General features: G+C 38.2%; 1 protein-coding gene across 1 annotated transcript in view; it reads right to left on the bottom strand.

The window, feature by feature from the left end:
• Nucleotides 1–18,595, bottom strand: part of LOC124253067 (rap guanine nucleotide exchange factor 1-like) — a 132,072-nt gene that overhangs the window by 64,125 nt on the left and 49,352 nt on the right. The window contains 1 exon segment of the mRNA XM_046686794.1: nt 4,525–4,727. Within this exon segment, the coding sequence (XP_046542750.1) occupies nt 4,525–4,727 (203 nt within the window).

The following is an 18,595-nucleotide window of genomic DNA, read 5'->3' as shown; positions in this document are numbered from 1 at the left end:
CAACTTCCTTAATATAGTGAATTGCATTCCAGAAGTTGCTATTCGTAAGTTGTGTCTACCTTGTAGGAATCAGGCTAAAAGCCCCTATTAACACTATTTCAGTAACATTACAGTTCAGTTTGGGAGGAAAACCCAGCGTGACACAGATCACTACGGTGACAGTGCAACAAGTTCTGTCATCATCATATCCTTCTTTCTTCTCTTACGTCAATTGAACAAACCATGAATTTTGCAAAGGTTATGAAATTGATTAAGAATTGCTCTCTTATGATTGAAAATATGTATATTTGGTTCAATGTTCAAAAGGTTTTTATTAAAAGAACAATGGCAAATAGTTCCGCCCTTAACGCCTTGCTGGTTGAAATTTGAGTGAGTACATTTTGCACAATAAGTGAGTCAATATTACTTATCATGCAAAACTCTCTGTCACTACATACCAAGGTGGGGCGGTGGGGTAGCCTAGTGGTAAAAGCGTTCGTTCATCACGGCGAAGACCCGGGTTCGATTTCCCACTTGGGTACAGTGTGTGAAGCCTATTTCTGGTGTCCCCTGCCATGAAATTGCTGGAATAATGCTAAAAGTGGTGTAAAACTAAACTGACTATAATGACATACCAAGGTTTGCATTAAGTACAGATCCAGCATGGTGGCACTCATTCTGTCACTTCACAAAGTCTAACCAGCAAATCCACTCTGGATTATCAGCTTTTGACACAACCATGATCCTAACTTCAGGGAAAGATCACACTCATTCATTCTAGTCAAAAGTCCACCCAATCCACTCTGGATTGTCAGCTTTTGACACAACCATGGGCAAAGATCCTAACTTCAGGGAAAGATCACACTCATTCATTCTAGTCAAAAAGTCCACCCAATCCACTCTGGATTGTCAGCTTTTGACACAACCATGATCCTAACTTCAGGGAAAGATCACACTCATTTATTCTAGTCAAAAAGTCCACCCAATCCACTCTGGATTGTCAGCTTTTGACACCACCATGGGCAAAGATCCTAACTTCAGGGAAAGATCACACTCATTCATTCTAGTCAAAAAGTCCACCCAATCCACTCTGGATTGTCAGCTTTTGACACAACCATGGGCAAATCCTAACTTCAGGGAAAGATCACACTCATTCATTCTAGTCAAAAAGTCCACCCAATCCACTCTGGATTGTCAGCTTTTGACACCACCATGGGCAAAGATCCTAACTTCAGGGAAAGATCACACTCATTCATTCTAGTCAAAAAGTCCACCTAATCCACTCTGGATTGTCAGCTTTTGTCACAACCATGGGCAAAGATCCTAACTTCAGGGAAAGATCACACTCATTCATTCTAGTCAAAAGTCCACCCAATCCACTCTGGATTGTCAGCTTTTGACACCACCATGGGCAAAGATCCTAACTTCAGGGAAAGATCACACTCATTCATTCTAGTCAAAAAGTCCACCCAATCCACTCTGGATTGTCAGCTTTTGACACAACCATGATCCTAACTTCAGGGAAAGATCACACTCATTCATTCTAGTCAAAAGTCCACCCAATCCACTCTGGATTGTCAGCTTTTGACACAACCATGATCCTAACTTCAGGGAAAGATCGCACTCATTCATTCTAGTCAAAGTCCACCCAATCCACTCTTGGATTGTCAGCTTTTGACACAACCATGATCCTAACTTCAGGGAAAGATCACACTCATTCATTCTAGTCAAAAAGTCCACCCAATCCACTCTGGATTGTCAGCTTTTGTCACAACCATGGGCAAAGATCCTAACTTCAGGGAAAGATCACACTTATTCATTCTAGTCAAAAAGTCCACCCAATCCACTCTGGATTGTCAGCTTTTGACACCACCATGGGCAAAGATCCTAACTTCAGGGAAAGATCACACTCATTCATTCTAGTCAAAAATCCACCCAATCCACTCTGGATTGTCAGCTTTTGTGACAACCATGGGCAAAGATGCTAACTTCAGGGAAAGATCACACTCATTCATTCTAGTCAAAAAGTCCACCCAATCCACTCTGGATTGTCAGCTTTTGTCACAACCATGGGCAAAGATCCTAACTTCAGGGAAAGATCACATTGAATCTGTAAAGCCATAAAGTCCACCCACGATGCACAATGAGAAACTAAAATATTAATTTTTAAACATTCAAATGGATCGGTTTGGTCAAATTTTAAAACAAAGAGATAAATGATAGGTATGCATTGATAATTTTCATCTATACTCATTCAAAATAATATATTCTATTATCAGTTAATACACCAATACAATATCCATTCCAATCAAATGACAGGTATCCGATAATCAGATCTAGAATGTACACATGTTGAAGCGCTCACATCAACAGTACAACACAAGACTTAAAGAACTCAACTTGGTAGTTTTCCTACTTTGTAACCATTAGACACAATAATGGCAGAGACAACACTATCAAACCTGAACAAATAACATTACCACAGAATCTGGTAAATGTCATGTGTATCTTCAGGGAGTAATTTGACTGAGTAATTGTCATGTATGGCAACTATCATGACCGTCATGTTTGACAGATGCCGGCAATAACCACGCTACTGTTGTAATGCTTGTCATGTATGTCGGCATCCATAATCGGCATTCTGCTACGACTAAACACGAGATACCAGGACAATTTCAAACAAGCAATTAACACAATAGCCGGTAAAATTACAGATTAACAATTACAGATTAACATCCCATTAGAATTCCACATACGGTTAACTGGCTACGCTAAACTGGAAACTAAGTTAATTCACTAAGGACTGATGTAAAAAAATACATATTCATCAACTTTATATTTCCTCAAAAGTCTGTTCTCCTTATTTTGGCCAGCATGTTTAATTCATACCATGATTAAATGTTCATTCATGACAAATTTTCAAATAAACAGCTTCTTTTATTTCAATAAAATTCAGTACTGGACTTTTAAAATTGTTGTTACTCTAAGAAGTAAACATTAATTGTCTTGACAAACATTCAGTTTGGTAACATGGAAATATTAAAATTGATTAAATTATGAATAGTAACAATTGATAATAAATTATTGATTACACAGTACTAGAATGTTGTTTTCATTGTATCATACAATATTGCATTTCTGTGTTTATTGTCTGTGGTGTATGGAGTCGGAAGCCCTGGGTCATAGGAGTTATGTCCCTTGATTCCAAAACATTGCACAGCAATGGGTTTCATATCAATAGTGAGGTACACTAAAAAGTTCCCTTCTGTTTAAGATTTTATCAACTGAATAAGCAATCTCTGGACAATACCAAGAAGAGAGTTACCAAAGGCTTGTATTCCGCCAGAACAAGTTGCACAACAATTAGAAGATTTACACTAAGGCCAGACCAATTTTATTTCTTGTTTTACGGATTTTTGTCCTCAGAAAACCTAAAGACAGGAGGGAAAAAAATAAAAAATATTAATCACCAGTCAAAGTAATAACCCTTTTACATACTAAAAGTATTATATTTTTGGCAATTTATAAAGTGTATATAGGGCAAAAAACAATCAAACTTTTTTGTTAGTTTACATTTTTGGCCAATAAAAACATGAGGATTATATTTTTTGAGCGGGGAAAAATAATTAATTTTGTTTTTCTTATTCTTGAAAAAAATACGACCGCAGAACAGAAAATAACTGAAGAATAATAAACAAGTTGAGTTCACTCATGGTGTCTTTCTGAGAGAGTGATTTCCTTCGAAAGTAACAGTTTTAAAAGAACCAAAATGGGATTTCATATAAAATTTGTAATAATCTTATGTTAATCTGAGTTGTATAGTTGTACTTTCTGTCATGAAAGAAACCAACAGATCATTCTGACTCCATGTTCTTGTCATAGTGAGTCTAACATTACAACTGATAAGAAGTAGGGTATTTTTGTTGTGTTTACCACAGATGGCTTCTTAATAACTGATGTCATTGCACTGTTTTCACTAAATTAAAGGTCAAAATAACTAGAAAACAGAAACAACGATGACATGTTCAAACATCCAGTTTGTTTCCCAATCTTAAAGATTGATGTTTCTAAGTGTGACAAAACAAAGGCTGGCTAAAAGATTGATAATTAGAAGCATTATTCATGGGAAGAATTATTAACGATTGTCAAAAGGAAAATGATATCCTTGATAATATCTATACTATTGTGATAAAAGAATGTTTTATTTGAAGATAATTATTCCACTGTTATGGAAACAGTAGGTTTCATTGTTTTGTAACACCACACTCAGCAATATTACAGCTATACGGCAGCAATCTGTAAATAATAGAGTCTGGACTAGACAATCCAGTGATCAACAGCATGAGCATTGATCTATGCAAATATGAAATGATGATGTGTCAACCGTGTCAGCAAGCCTGACCACCTGATCCCGTAAGTCGTCTCTTACGACAAGCATGGGTTACTGAAGACCACTTCTAACCCGCACCTTCACTGGTTGAAACAGTTAGTTGGTTAAGATACCTGAAACAAAAGTGGCAGAAATAGTCCAGTAAATCTACTCACGTCTGTGTCTTCAGATCTGTCAGTCTTGGACCCCTCATTCATGCTATTGGTTCTGCTGACGGCCTTCGACTGTTTATTTTTCGGGGACTTATTTTCAGGTATCATCTGTTGTGCCCCTGTCGACGGTCTCCTTTTAATCTTCGTTTTGATGTCATCTCGAAATGATTTTGCCTTCTTCAACATTTTGGAGCCTGAAGATTTTTCTGTAACAAAGGAAATTAGATTGACAAACTCATCTCTTTTGTCTCCAGAATAATAGACTTTATATGAGGCAAATTGCCAGCCAGCGATGTATCTGGACCTGCTCACAGGAGACATTCAGCACTAAATCGACAGAAAATGACAGTATTAATTCCAATCTACAGAATTTGTGAAAAGAAGAACATAAAAAATTAACCAATTTTGAACAATACTTATTCTCATTTTGACTCTAAAGGGCACTTTGTCTGGAATCCTTGATCGACTAAGATTTAACATTATATATCACTGACCAATAGAGAAATCGCGACGATAAATCCTTGATTGACTAAGATTTAACATTATATATCACTGACCAATAGAGAAATCGCCACGATAAATCCTTGATTGACTAAGATTTAACATTATATATCATTGACCAATAGAGAAATCTCCACAATAAATCCTTGATAAAGATTTAACATTATGACAAATCTCCACAATAAATCCTTGATTGACAAAGTCATAACAATATATATCATTGACCAATAGAGAAATCTCAACAATAAATCCTTGATGGTGGAAATCTGAACATTACATAATAATGACCACTAGAGAAATCTCCAAGAAAAATCCTTGATCAACAAATTCTTAACTTAACACTGACTAATAGAAAAATCTCACAGCATATTGTAGACCACTGATGGCCGTAAACTGGATCACTGTCATTCTGCTAGTCTGTCTCACAGTCCCTCAACCACATCATTTTACCTACTGTCTTGCCCTCCCTGCAATGCTGAAGCCCTAAATGAAGCAAGTCTAGATTTCCCCAGGTTCAAGCTTCTCTGGTCTCGCTGGAGCTCCTTTCTAATTTAAATTGGTTTATTTGGTACAATCAAAATTATATATATTCAGTGACTAAGTGTTAGTCTATCATTCTGCATCAAACTACAATATCTATGAGTTGTCAACTTCCTTCCATCAGGGCGTGACACTGACATTATATCATACAAGTCATCTCAGTATACCAGGCTTTGTCTCTCTAGCTGCCTCAGCAAACTCAAATATGATAGACTTCTACTTCTATAGAGTTACATAATCTTATTTTATTAACAATTAAAACTGATTACACGATGAAAGGTTCATTTCAGAGTTCTGAAATGAATATATCAGGGATATAACTGGGTCAATTAACGAGTCAAGGGGATTCTGGGTAATTATTATAGGTGTCTGGATTGGGGGGTCCCAGAGTGACCACTGTATGTGTAATAACAATGCTCCCATGAATATATGGCTTAGAATTAGGAGATAAACATATTATGTTGGAAAATCAGAGGTATATAACAAGATTATAATAGCTCTAGATTTGATTTAAAACCGAACACGTAGGTTTTAAATCAAATTTAGAGCTATTATAATTTCGTTATATACCTCTGATTTTCCAACATACAGTGGACTCTGTATAATCCGACATCTGAATTATCCGACAATCTGTGAATTCCGACATATTTTTTGGGTCCCGGCAGCGTTCTTCTATATTATCATCATTTAAACATTGAATTATCCGACATCTGTACATTCCGAATTCCGACACCATTTTCTGGTCCCAATGACACTATTAATCTGTACAATCACATCCTCTCCCCATATTGGACTATGTTTATCGCCATTCTACCATAACTGCATAATTAAGATTTTTAAAAAATACATACTGTGTTTGAAAATTAGAGGTATATTATGTGATTATATACCTCTGAATGACTTTGATTAAAACTGCGTAAAACTAAACTCACTCACTCTCCCTTACAGACTGATGTCCTATTTGCTAACTGGGATCCAAAAATGACACAGAAAAATATTAAATTTGGAACTAATGTAGACAAATGTCCTCTCAAAGCTGATAAATCATGGAATGTCTGAAACAAAATCACTGGATTGTGGGGTCCTCAAAGTATTCTATGGTATTTAAGTCTAGTGACACCATTAATCGCTAGTATTAAACATTAGAGTTTTGAGACAAACCCCTTGATTTTCATGCTGGTCATAAGACAGATTTTACTTGCCACAGCTTTGTGGCCCGTGTTAATACGATCACAAACTGAGTGCATAGAGAAGCAACGTGTGGAAAAATGAAAAAGTTGACCAAATGTCACCAACAGTACCTTCTGACATATTGGAGGATCTTCTCGATTGATTCGTGACAGAAAGTCTTCATGTCTAGGATCTACAACGTGTACATGATCTCCATCACGCCTACTTCAGGTTAAGTAGGTCAAGTTCAGCCAGGAAATACATTGTAATACTGGCTAGGATGCACACTGACACTAGGAAAGGAGAACTTTCTTTTTCCTTGAACAGTTTAGAAACAGATTTACTTGGAAAATACAGTGCAGTGAGGTAAACAGTATTGACATCGACTGACCTTGTGAGTGACCAAACTGACAATGGTTGAACTTTGAGCAAGTTAATTGACAGGGGTTAATTCATGAATGGGTTGACTGGTTGATGTCCTGAGAGAGTTAATTGACAAATGTTAGTCTGAGTGAGTTAACTAACAATGGTTGATTACATGAGTGAGTTATTGGACGGGTTGATATCAAGAATGGGTTAACTAACAACGGTTGATTACATGAGTGAGTTATTGGACGGGTTGATATCAGGAATGGGTTAACTAACAACGGTTGATTACATGAGTGAGTTATTGGACGGGTTGATATCAGGAATGGGTTGATCTTGCAAATGTGTCAATTGTGTTGAACTTGAGTGAGATAATAATACTTAAAAAATATAACAAAAAATTACTTTGGAGTACAATTATTGTACTTACCATGTTGGTATATTATATGATACAAAATATATAACAATACCATGTTATAATGGTCCACACAAAGTGTTGCAAATATTGAGGTCTAATATCTCAGAGGAGCCCATAAGATCTGATGAGTTACCTCCCTTTGAACTAACCACCAAGCCTGCTGTAAACATCTTTCAGGAAATATTTCAGTTTTATCAAACTACAGGGTGTTCACATTTTCTTGATGTTTTGACATAAATATTCAAAGACAAGCAAACGTTAAGGTTAATGATCAGGAAATCAGTTTAGTATTTACCAGGTTACATATGGCAGAAGAGAATGTTGAATTCCCTGATGGTATTACCTAGGGCAGTAACCTCTGTTAAAACTAACACTGCTTTGAAATATCCACAGTCCAAAGCTATCACTTGCTTGAAGAGTCACACAGATTATCAACACATATATTTTGTATAAATTGATAAACTTCTCTTCAGCTGTAACTACTGATCTGGCAATCTGTTGTCAAATCAACAGGCATGAGCCGAAGGATGACAAAAAGATTAAAACTGACACACACACACACACACACACACACACACACACACACACACACACACACACACACACACACACACACACACAGAGTATTTTGGCTTCCCTAAATTACGCCCAGAGTCGAACCAGGTAGGGTGGACCATTGGGAAATGAAAAGATGGATTTCAACAGATGACAGAAATATCAAGTGTCTGAATCAAGATTTTGCCTTGTCATTGTGTCGAGTAGTGGAAGGAAATGTAAAGCAGGTTGGCCTGAAAAAATCTGGACATTACAGACTCTGAAACCATTACCACTGAACACAACCATACCACAGGAATATGAGGGCACACTATCAGACATGACTAACAACCATTGACTCTGTCACCTCTTAGGGGCGGTGGGGTGGCCTAGTGGTTACAGTGTCTGCTCGTCAACGTGAAGACCTGGGTTCAATTCCCCACATTTCTGGTGTCGCCTGCCATGATATTGCTGGAATATTGCTAAAAAAGGCGTAAAACTCAAGTCACTCACTCACTGTCATCTCTTACAACAAGCACACATTACTAGTGAACAATTCTACCCCCAGAAAGCCCACATGGGCAAAATGTCAAACAACATATAACCTAATCTATTGTAATGCTACTTACTTCAGTTTTTGATGTCACTCTACATCAGACAAGGTCGACACAAAATGTCAGAATATTGACTAAACTGAAGAAAGATGCACATGTCACAAAGTTTTAAGCCATTCAATAAGGAATTAATATCTGTAAATTGTAACAGGTCAAGGAAGATTTATAAAGAAAAGTGTCCCACGATTTGAGTTCCGATCATGATAACTTGTGTTATCTGGAGTGAATCATACCACACAGAAATTCTCACGCCATTTCACAAAATCAAACCATTACACAATCAGTTGAGGGCAATTCATCAGTGATACCTTCCCCATAATATACCTGAGTCAAAATACAGATAAATACCTTCAGCAATAGACACTACACTTACTTTAGTCTGAGGTAGAAACAGCCTCTCAAATCTATCAATGCTTGTTGAATAAACATTGTCAGGGCCCTTCTTTGTAAGCATATCTGCCCTTAATGAGCATGATAAATCTTAACTGGCATATTACATAGCAGGTGAGTTAGGCGATGACAGTTTGTTTACTAATATGACGTAACACACACACCTTGCTGTTTTCCTCTGACTGGATCAGGGTGGAAGGTTCATATGAATGAAGTGTCATAGGGACTATGTGTTCTATTGTACTACACTGCACCCAGTTTACTGCCTACACTTCATAATCCTCGGGGTCCTCTATACTCTATTTTTAACAAACACAATTTTTTTGTATGGTATGTTTAACATTCTGATTTCACCAGGGCGTGTGGTAGTCAGCTGATTCTTAATACGACACAATTTCAATTTATTTATAGCTAAAACTCAATAATATTAACTTTGAAATACGAAGAATGGAACAATTTTGCTGTACAGAAAAATCTCATAGGGCAGAATTGAATATAGCCTAGCTGGGAATGATATAATTGTATATTTTATATGGAGATATAACATTTTTTTATTTGGTGGTTTGTTTTTTAACACTACACTGAGCAATATTCTAGCAATATGGTGGCCGTCTGTAAATAATTGAGTCTGGACCAGATAATCCAGTGATCAACATCATGAGCATTGATATACGCAACTGGGATACGATGACGTGTCAAAGGTGAGGTGAAATTGGGTTTAACGTCGTGCTTGAGAATATTTCGCTCATATGACGACGTGCATGCATGTCTATGGGTATGTCCGGCTGCTTGTACTAGCCCAGACTTAAGCTGGTTTTATAGTGCTAGCCCACTGAGATACCATGCCGCAGTGAAGCATGAATACCCCACTCAGACACATTATACTGACTCTGAGCCGACCAGTCCTTGTTGTACCCATTAATGCCGAGCGCCAGGCAGGGACCAACAAGTACCATATTTTAACGTCTTTTGGTATGACGTGGTCAGGGATCGAACCCGCGACCTTCCACTCTCTGGACGGACGCTCTAACCACTACACCACGGACGCGGCCTCATGTGTCAAACAAGTGAATGAGCCTGACAACCTGATCCCATTATTCGCCTCTTACTTTGATCTCAACCAATTCTAACTGGGATCGTCACATATAACAAGTAATTATACAAGTTAATAAAGGTTATATTCACCATAAGCTAACTGATAATGTACACATTAACTTCAGTAGTGATGAGTCACAATAGTTTGTTTAAATATTTCAGTCATGTTTAAGCATTGTCTTAAAGAAAAGATTATTTTCACAAACATGTCACCTGTGACACCTTCTACACAGTACCCTATCACCTCAACACTACAAACATTTGATCCACAAAATATTGGACTTGGTTCTGCATACAAACATATATATTATACAGGGATTGGGAAAGGCAGGGGCCATGGGCCATTTTGCACATTAGAATAAAAAACAGCCCATTCAAATGTTGAAGTTTACTATTGATACAAGGGCAGTGGCCCATTCTAAATTCAGAAATTGGCTAATAAACCTGAAAATGGCCCATTGTCAAAGTTTTCTATCCCAATCCCTGATTATACATAAAAAGAAATTTCTGAAATAATTACACGACATGGATCTTCACGGAGAAGATCCGTGTCATGTAATTATTTCAGACATTTCTTGTTATATATGTACTACTGTACACCCGGTAATCTCACCACTTTCTTCATATATATGCTCTTTAAATAAACTCCCAAACCACTGAAGATGCAAGAAAACTCTTAAACAAGTACTTCTAAACTTTGAAGCAACATAATCTAACATTTCATCCCTCTAATTATTATTTAAAATGCTGCTTAAAAAGCCATAGGAGAGTAGTTTGAGTTGAATGAAATTTGAGGTGTTGAGATGGTCCCTCGATGACACCCAATCTGCCAGGAGATGTGCAACTGCTGCTTCATGTGCAAAACCTGCACAGTACAGTCAGTACGATCTTTGCGGTCAATGCCTTATGAGATTACGCGACAGCTACCCAATATTACTTCGCACCAGCTGGGCTGAAACTTAAACAGCGCAACATATGCTGTTTCCCATACAACTGTTTGTCGTCATAACAAAAATCAAAAACCTGGCCCTGAATATTCTTGAAAACTGGAATTTCTAAGCAGCAAACATCACTTTTTGTTGTGAACTTGAAACTCTACCCTCCCCATTAGATGCCGAAATACATCATGCATGAATTACAATGATGAGGTTTGCTTATCCATCAAAACGTGTACCTATATCTTGGAGCAAGTAATGTTGTTGATGCAAATAATTAAAAATAAAGAAACTCAACATGAAAGGGTTTCTGAATTCAATCAAATTCAATTTCAAATAAATTTAAGTCATATCATCTGAGAGTTCAAAAGAGATTCCACCAGCTCTGACAATTTTGTACAACTTGACTCAAATTATGCAGCAGAAAAACTATATGACTTATAGTTGATCTAGATAAATCCTTCCAGGCGAAGCTCATTAGCCAGCAGGAATTTGTACAGACAACACTTGACATGCTCACATCTCTCACAGAAAATTCAAAAGATGTTTTAACTCTGATATATCTTCCATGAGAGTTATACAAATCATCTTTCGAAAGAGACCATACAAGCATGTGAGATTCACAATGATGTAACTGGAATACTGTTCAAAGTGGCACGAAACGCACTCACTCATTCACACGGAGGAAACTGAGCGCTAGCTTCCTTTCAATCGAACAAAGGCGACAGACACATCCCAAAATATGGTCAGACTTGCCCCAGATGTCTACGACCTGATTTAAGTCACAGACTGCCATTCCAATGTTCATGCCTAAATACTTCCAATGTTGATGTCTGCTGGCAAAACCTGCCCTCCATGCCTGAAAATAGCTTGAATGTGGGGGATGGGTGATATTCAACTCTTGTTGATAGCAGAGGAAGGTCTAAGGTGCCTTCAAAATATCTTCAGCAGATACTTATAGTGGCAAAGTTGGACATGATCCAATTCTTAAATAGCAGTCTGACTCTGCTGATGCTGCATCTACGGCTCCTGCCGCCGATCTATGCTGGCTCCAACAAGTAAAGGATCGCGCTGCTTGGAAAATTATTTAGAATTAGTTGAATGCCTTGAATCAATAACTTCCCTCCATGATAGCTGCCAGACAAAAACGAATCACCTTCAAACATGGTTCTGTGGCAAAGGTCAGACTGAATCACTGGACTTGACTCCTGCATCGATCAAGTTTGACTAATGCATTCTTTTCCAAAAATAATTTGATAGAAACAAACAGCTCCATCTAAAATTGAAAAAGAGCCTCAGAGAGCTGGGAGATCCACTGGTTGAACCTCTAGACTTACTCTGTCTAAAGTTATAGCACTACACGAAGGGCTGTGTAGAAAGAAAAATAATATGGTTCAGGGACTGTGAGGTACACTACGATAAAATATATGGCTTTCTTGGGCAGAGGAGAATCTTGGTAGCTCTTGTTTGAAACTGTTACATATGATGACAGCCTTTAAATAATTGAGTTTGGACTTGACAAAGCAGTGGTATTACAAGGATATGGAGATTAACGAAACATGTGAACTAACCCAAATAGTGACACATTGCAGGATTACCCCCGAAAATGTCTTAAACTCTAGCAGCCCTAAGGATACCTTTAGCATTTATAAAGTTAGCCTAATCATGGAGAGTGTCAAGTTTTTATCGCTGTGTTTGTACTGGCCAGGTGAGATGACACAAAATCACACAATGAGACAATGAGTGGGTGAGTAAGGTGTTACGCCGCTTTTAGCAATATTCCAGCAACATCACGGCGGGGGACACCAGAAATGGGCTTCACACATTGAGCCCATGTGGAGAATCGAACCCGGGTCTTCGGCGTGATGAGTGAACGCTTTAACCACTAGGCTACCCCACTGCCCCATTCTACCATGAGATCCATTTTGCCTCCTTGCATGATTAGCACAGAATGCTGAAGAACGATGCTAACCTAGAAATCTTTAGATGGTGACATCCAGGTTAGAACTGGTCTTCAGCAACCCATGTTTGTCATAAAAGGCATCCACCATGATATTGTAGTCTATTCCATTGGCTTGGTTCAAGCATGTCTTCCTGTAGAACAGACAGATGCTCATGGTGTCGATCAATTGATTTTCTGGTCCTGACTCCATTGTTTAAGACTGCTGTCATACAACAAGAATATTGTGAAGTGGCATACAATTTGTCACTTCATAGTGTTATGTTACTATATAGAATCCTCCAAAAGTAGGGTTGTGGGTTAGCCCGGTGGTTGAGGCGTTACCTTGCAGCAGCAAGGACCCTGGTTCAAATCCCCACAGTTACATTGACTGAATTGGTTCCCTGCCTTGATATTGATAGAATATCACTAAAAGTGATGTTAAACCATGTTTACTTCTAAAAAAGTTGACACAAATCCATTACAATCTAAACCTCATCTGTCCTACTTTAAAATGTCATAAAATGTAATGTTCAATGTTAAACTTTATCACAGGGCATTTAATGGTTTATCTAGACCCAGTGAGTGAGATTAAAATAGATGCCTATTTTCTCCTGACAAATACAGCAGGGATAGCTGAGACATCGAGCCAATCTGCAGAGTAGTGGAAATGTTATTGCTCCTTTGAAGTGACTTGTAATTAGTTTTATGGTTAACATGGTCGCAAGGATCAACCCTTGCATCAAGCTGGAAATAGCAACACTGAAAGCTGTCATACTGTTTAGATGAAATGTCATTTAGACATATTGGGCCATTTAAGACTATTCAATCCTGTGTGCAACAAATTACTTTTAAAAATGTGAACAGGCTTCAAACTTAACATAGTTCATTAGTCTGAGACTGGTAAAATTCAGGGGAGACAAGTAGTATTTCCCTGCAGACTACAAACCCTTCATCATTAGGAAGATGGACACTCTGTGGTACATGCAAATCAAAATAGAATTTTTCAAACTTATCATCATTTAAGTATCAGGTGTCACTTGTCAGACAATTCCTATTTGTTCATAGGATTCGGATTGGGCCCTTGATCAACAGCATTCATGAGGTTGTAGTTATTCGTATTTACACACCAACTTTTAGAGTGCCCATCAAACTGTCCTTTCTTTTGACCGGCGGCATATTGCAGAGAACAAGGCCAGCTGCACTCTGCACCATACCAACCAATAGCAATAATACCAATACAAATATTAACAGAGGCCTATGTAATCAGGATTGTTATCAATGTTAATAATGAGTAAATAATTAAGTAGCAAAGTTAATTGTGTCCAGTCTGTGATGTGAACTGGCTGAGGATCGTCAGTGCCATATTGGAGGCAATCCATCCCTGGGATACTCTCATAACAATGGAAGGTCAATTACTGTGTGTGATGATGATGACCTACATTCTTCACGCCTCAATTAGCAATTGAAGGCCATTGATTCGTAACTGGATGGCTAAAGTGAGTGAGTGAGAATGGGTTTTTTTGCCATGGGGAATCGAACCTAGGTCTTGACCCATGTAACAGCTGGGGATTTGAACCCTAGCTAACGCTTTAACCACTAGGCTTCCCAGCCCCCCCATATCAGCAGCATGGCGAATGAGTGAGTGAGTATGGTTTTGTGCCGCTTTTAGCAATATTCAAGTAAAATCACAGCTGAGAACACCAGAAACACTGTCAGAACACTTCTCGATTTGGTGAACCCCACAAGCTCTTTTGAACAAAATATCAAGGCTATTCAGAATAGGGTGTATTCCTTTACATTGTAAACTTATTGTATAATCAATTGAATTCAAAATAAATAATTCAAACATTTCATTTTCAAATTTACAATATTATTTTAAGCTATTATCACTTTCATCTGTTTCAAAAAAGGAAGATGAAATTATAGTCCATCATACATTCGTTGAATATTTTATTAATTCTGCAGAGCAAACTAGTCTGCAGATAACATGGCTAAATAATTCAGAATTCCAAATGTCACTTGACATTTTCCAAACACATGGAATTAATCCTTGAAAAGATAATTTAAAATACGTTAAGGGGAAATTGAATTTAATCATTTACTGAACATGTTTTGTTATAATACTCAGATCTTGCAGATGACTCCGTGTTTTCACTCTCTGGACATATCAATCCTGGTGATTAAATGAACACTGTAACACTGAAACACCTCCTACAGCTTTCGAATGAGTGCCCTTGCTAGGTCAGGTTGACCTTACAAGATACATAAAACCAGGAAGAGTTTTCCGTGAGAGGTTTTAACCAACTGCATATCATTTAGTTCAGCTTATACTTCAAATCTACATTTATACACCTACATTTTCACAATACCATAACTTTATTTGTTTAGACATGTCAAGTAATGACTACATACAATCAAACAAAGGAAAAGAGGCACTGAAGTTCACCTTTCTATGTAGTCAACAGTGTAAACAAACATATCCACTTACAACAGCTGCTTTCAGTATGATGTTAACATATTTTGTACATGAACACTTTGGATTAAAATGTAACAACCAGCACAGCAGAAGAGGAGAATTGAACCCGGGTCTTTGGCAGGACAAGGAAATGCTTTAACCATTGTCCTACCCCATGACTGACTGACTGACTGAGTTTGGTTTTACGCCGCTTTTAGCAATATTCCAGCAACATCACAGCGGGAGACACCAGAAATGGGCTTCACACATTGTACCCATGTGGGGATTCGAACCCGGGTCTTCGGCGTGACGAGCCAACGCTTTAACCATTAGGCTACCCCACCGCCCCCCTACCCCATGATATCATGGAGAGAAGTATATACACATACTAAGTTCAGCTAAATTAAATCATTAGTTTTCAGTGAACACAATAGCAGTTATTGCTAACAGAGGTGTAACTGGGATATCATAATCAAATTACAACTCCTGTACTTGACTTAAGTGTTTTATGCTCTTGGAAATAAATCCTCCCTTCTTTGAATGAATCAGGAACAATATATGCATATTGTTTATAAATACTGAAAAGTAGAAAAGCAGAGTCCTCAAACTGACCAAATGCATTCCAGATTCATTACTGCAAATATATTTTCAAAGTGTGGTAGCCATACCGAAATTTCTTGAAGAAGTTGGGGTTAGAGTAAGGATGTGAAGCAAGCTTCATTGGTCCAATGGTTTCTCAGAAGACATGATCCATAAACAGACCATGACAAAAATATACAAGAGTTGTATTTGACAGGTCATATATGTAACGCAGGGCTCGATTTAAGAGATGTTAACCTACTTGCACCAGGTGCAACATGAGATAAAAACCCAGTTGCACCAGTCAAATTCCAGTTGCACTGCTCTTATGCAATATGTAAAGAAAGAAATATGCTATTGACTTATTCAAAGTTTAGAAGAAAAATGAGCTGACTGTTGTATACTGCTCATATAATGTTAGACTTATTGTTGATGTATTTCTCAAAAATTAACTTGCACCTGGTGCAAGTAAGACTAATAACTAGGTTGCATTTTGTAATATTGGGTTGCACCAGTGCAAGTAACAATGAACTGAATCGAGCCCTGTAACACTATGAAGGAAAGAACGAAATAAAAACAAGATGCTTACAAAGGATGTAAAGAAAAGGACTCAAAAAGTAGGATTTAAACCCCAAACCAGTAGGATTTAAACCCCAAACCAGTAGGCTTTAAACCCCAAACCAGTAGGATTTAAACCCCAAACCAGTAGGCACTGGCACACTAATGATGCACATAGTTTTCATTTAATAGAAAATAAGGTTCATTGACTGACACCCCAACAAATGTATGGCCGTAATTATTGCTTCTCTAGTATGTATAAAAACATGAGTCCACAGGATTTATATTTATCAGACTGGGGATTAATAAAACACTCAGATAACCTGAATTCTGGTACCTTGACCATGAAGAAACGTTATCAGGGATTGGGATAGAGAACTTTGACAATGGGACATGTTCAGGATTATTAGCCATTTTCTGAATTTAGAATGTGACACTGGCCTTGTATCAATAGTAAACTTCAAACTTTTAATGGGCCATTTTTTATTCTAATGTGCAAAATGGCCCATGGCCCCTGCCTTTCCCAATCCCTGCATTATGTTGTCATTTTGTTCCAACCAATGAAGAGGTGGACACATGTTCACGCAGATCACATTTAACATGTTTAACATGCAAGTCAGCAGCAATGCCCATAACTCCCACCCACTGACCTGTGTAGTTCCTCCCCCACCCTGCCCTCTTCCTTCAACACCTGGGATATCTGATATCTCTCATATTGAACAGGTGGTACATAACAGTTGTTATACAATACCCAGTCTCAGACTCTACCATCCTGATCAAGCAGCTGCCAGGCCAATGAACAGCCAACTCTACTGTCAAGGGATTACCCCAGTAAATAAGTGCCCCCTGACCAACTCCCACCTGACCAACTCCCACACCATCTGCAAGTAATCTATACAAGAGCTCTGTACTGAACCTGAACATTAATACAAGTCTTTATTCACCTCTGAGTGTAGGAGATGTTTTCGGTAAATCTTTGTTCAGTGCTAATTGACAGATATATAGATAATAGTGCAATAATCTGCAAAAAACTGCAAGATAAACTTCTTTCACTCATTTTATTGCACTACAGATGTTAACTCACTTCTGGGGTCCTTTGAAATAAAAACTTCACTGACATTTATGTAGATAACTTCATTTAAATGACTATACATTTCTCCATAGCCAGGGGCGGTGGGTTAGCCTTGGGTTGAAGCGTTCGCTCTACCAATGCACTGTTAGTCCATGTCAGGGTAGCCACTTTGGTAGATTAATGCTTAGTCTCTGAATATGTATTTTGATAGTAACAAACAAACCCATTTAAATTCAAAAGGAGCCCCAGGGAGACCAGCCAGAACCTGGGGAAATCTAGACTTGCTTCATTTAGTGCTTTAGCATTGCAGGGAGGGCAAGGCAGTAGGGAAGATATTGTGGTTGAGGGACTGTGAGACAGACTATCAGTTTGGTAGTAGCTGTCAGGCTTGCCTAGCTTGTCTCCATTAAAGGATGTTGGGAATCAGCAACAGGGCTGCAACTGATGGGTTCTGATAAACTCAGCTGTTGGTTTGAGTTATGAAGAACACAAGTAGGTCTGTGTCTTCAATGGAATCTACCATCTAGGAGTGAGTGACTTGGGTTTTCTGCTGCTTTTAGCAATATTCCAGCAATATCATGGCACACTCAACTATCTGGTCCAAGTGAGGAAGCAGTACTTCATGTGGTTACCTCACTGTACACTGACCCACATGGTGATATCAGTGAGAGTGAGTGAGTGAGTGAGTGGGTGGTGTGGTGAGTGGGTGGGTGGGTGGTGTGAGTGAGTGAGTGAGTGAGTGGGTGGGTGGGTGGGTGGGTGAGTGAGTGAGTGAGTGAGTTGAGTAGGTGAGTGAGGATGCTGCTGTAAGGATGAAGGAATTAGTGAGTTTAGTTTTACATGGCTTTTAGCATTATTTCAGCAATATCACGTGAACTTTGGGGTTTCATACATTGTACCCATGT

Source organism: Haliotis rubra, unplaced genomic scaffold, assembly GCF_003918875.1.
Source record: "Haliotis rubra isolate DU_JTF1 unplaced genomic scaffold, ASM391887v1 Scf530, whole genome shotgun sequence".
In the NCBI taxonomy this organism is placed as follows: Eukaryota; Metazoa; Mollusca; class Gastropoda; order Lepetellida; family Haliotidae; genus Haliotis; species Haliotis rubra.
The sequence above is the reverse complement of the archived record's forward strand: the minus strand, read 5'-3'. Positions and strand labels throughout refer to the sequence as shown.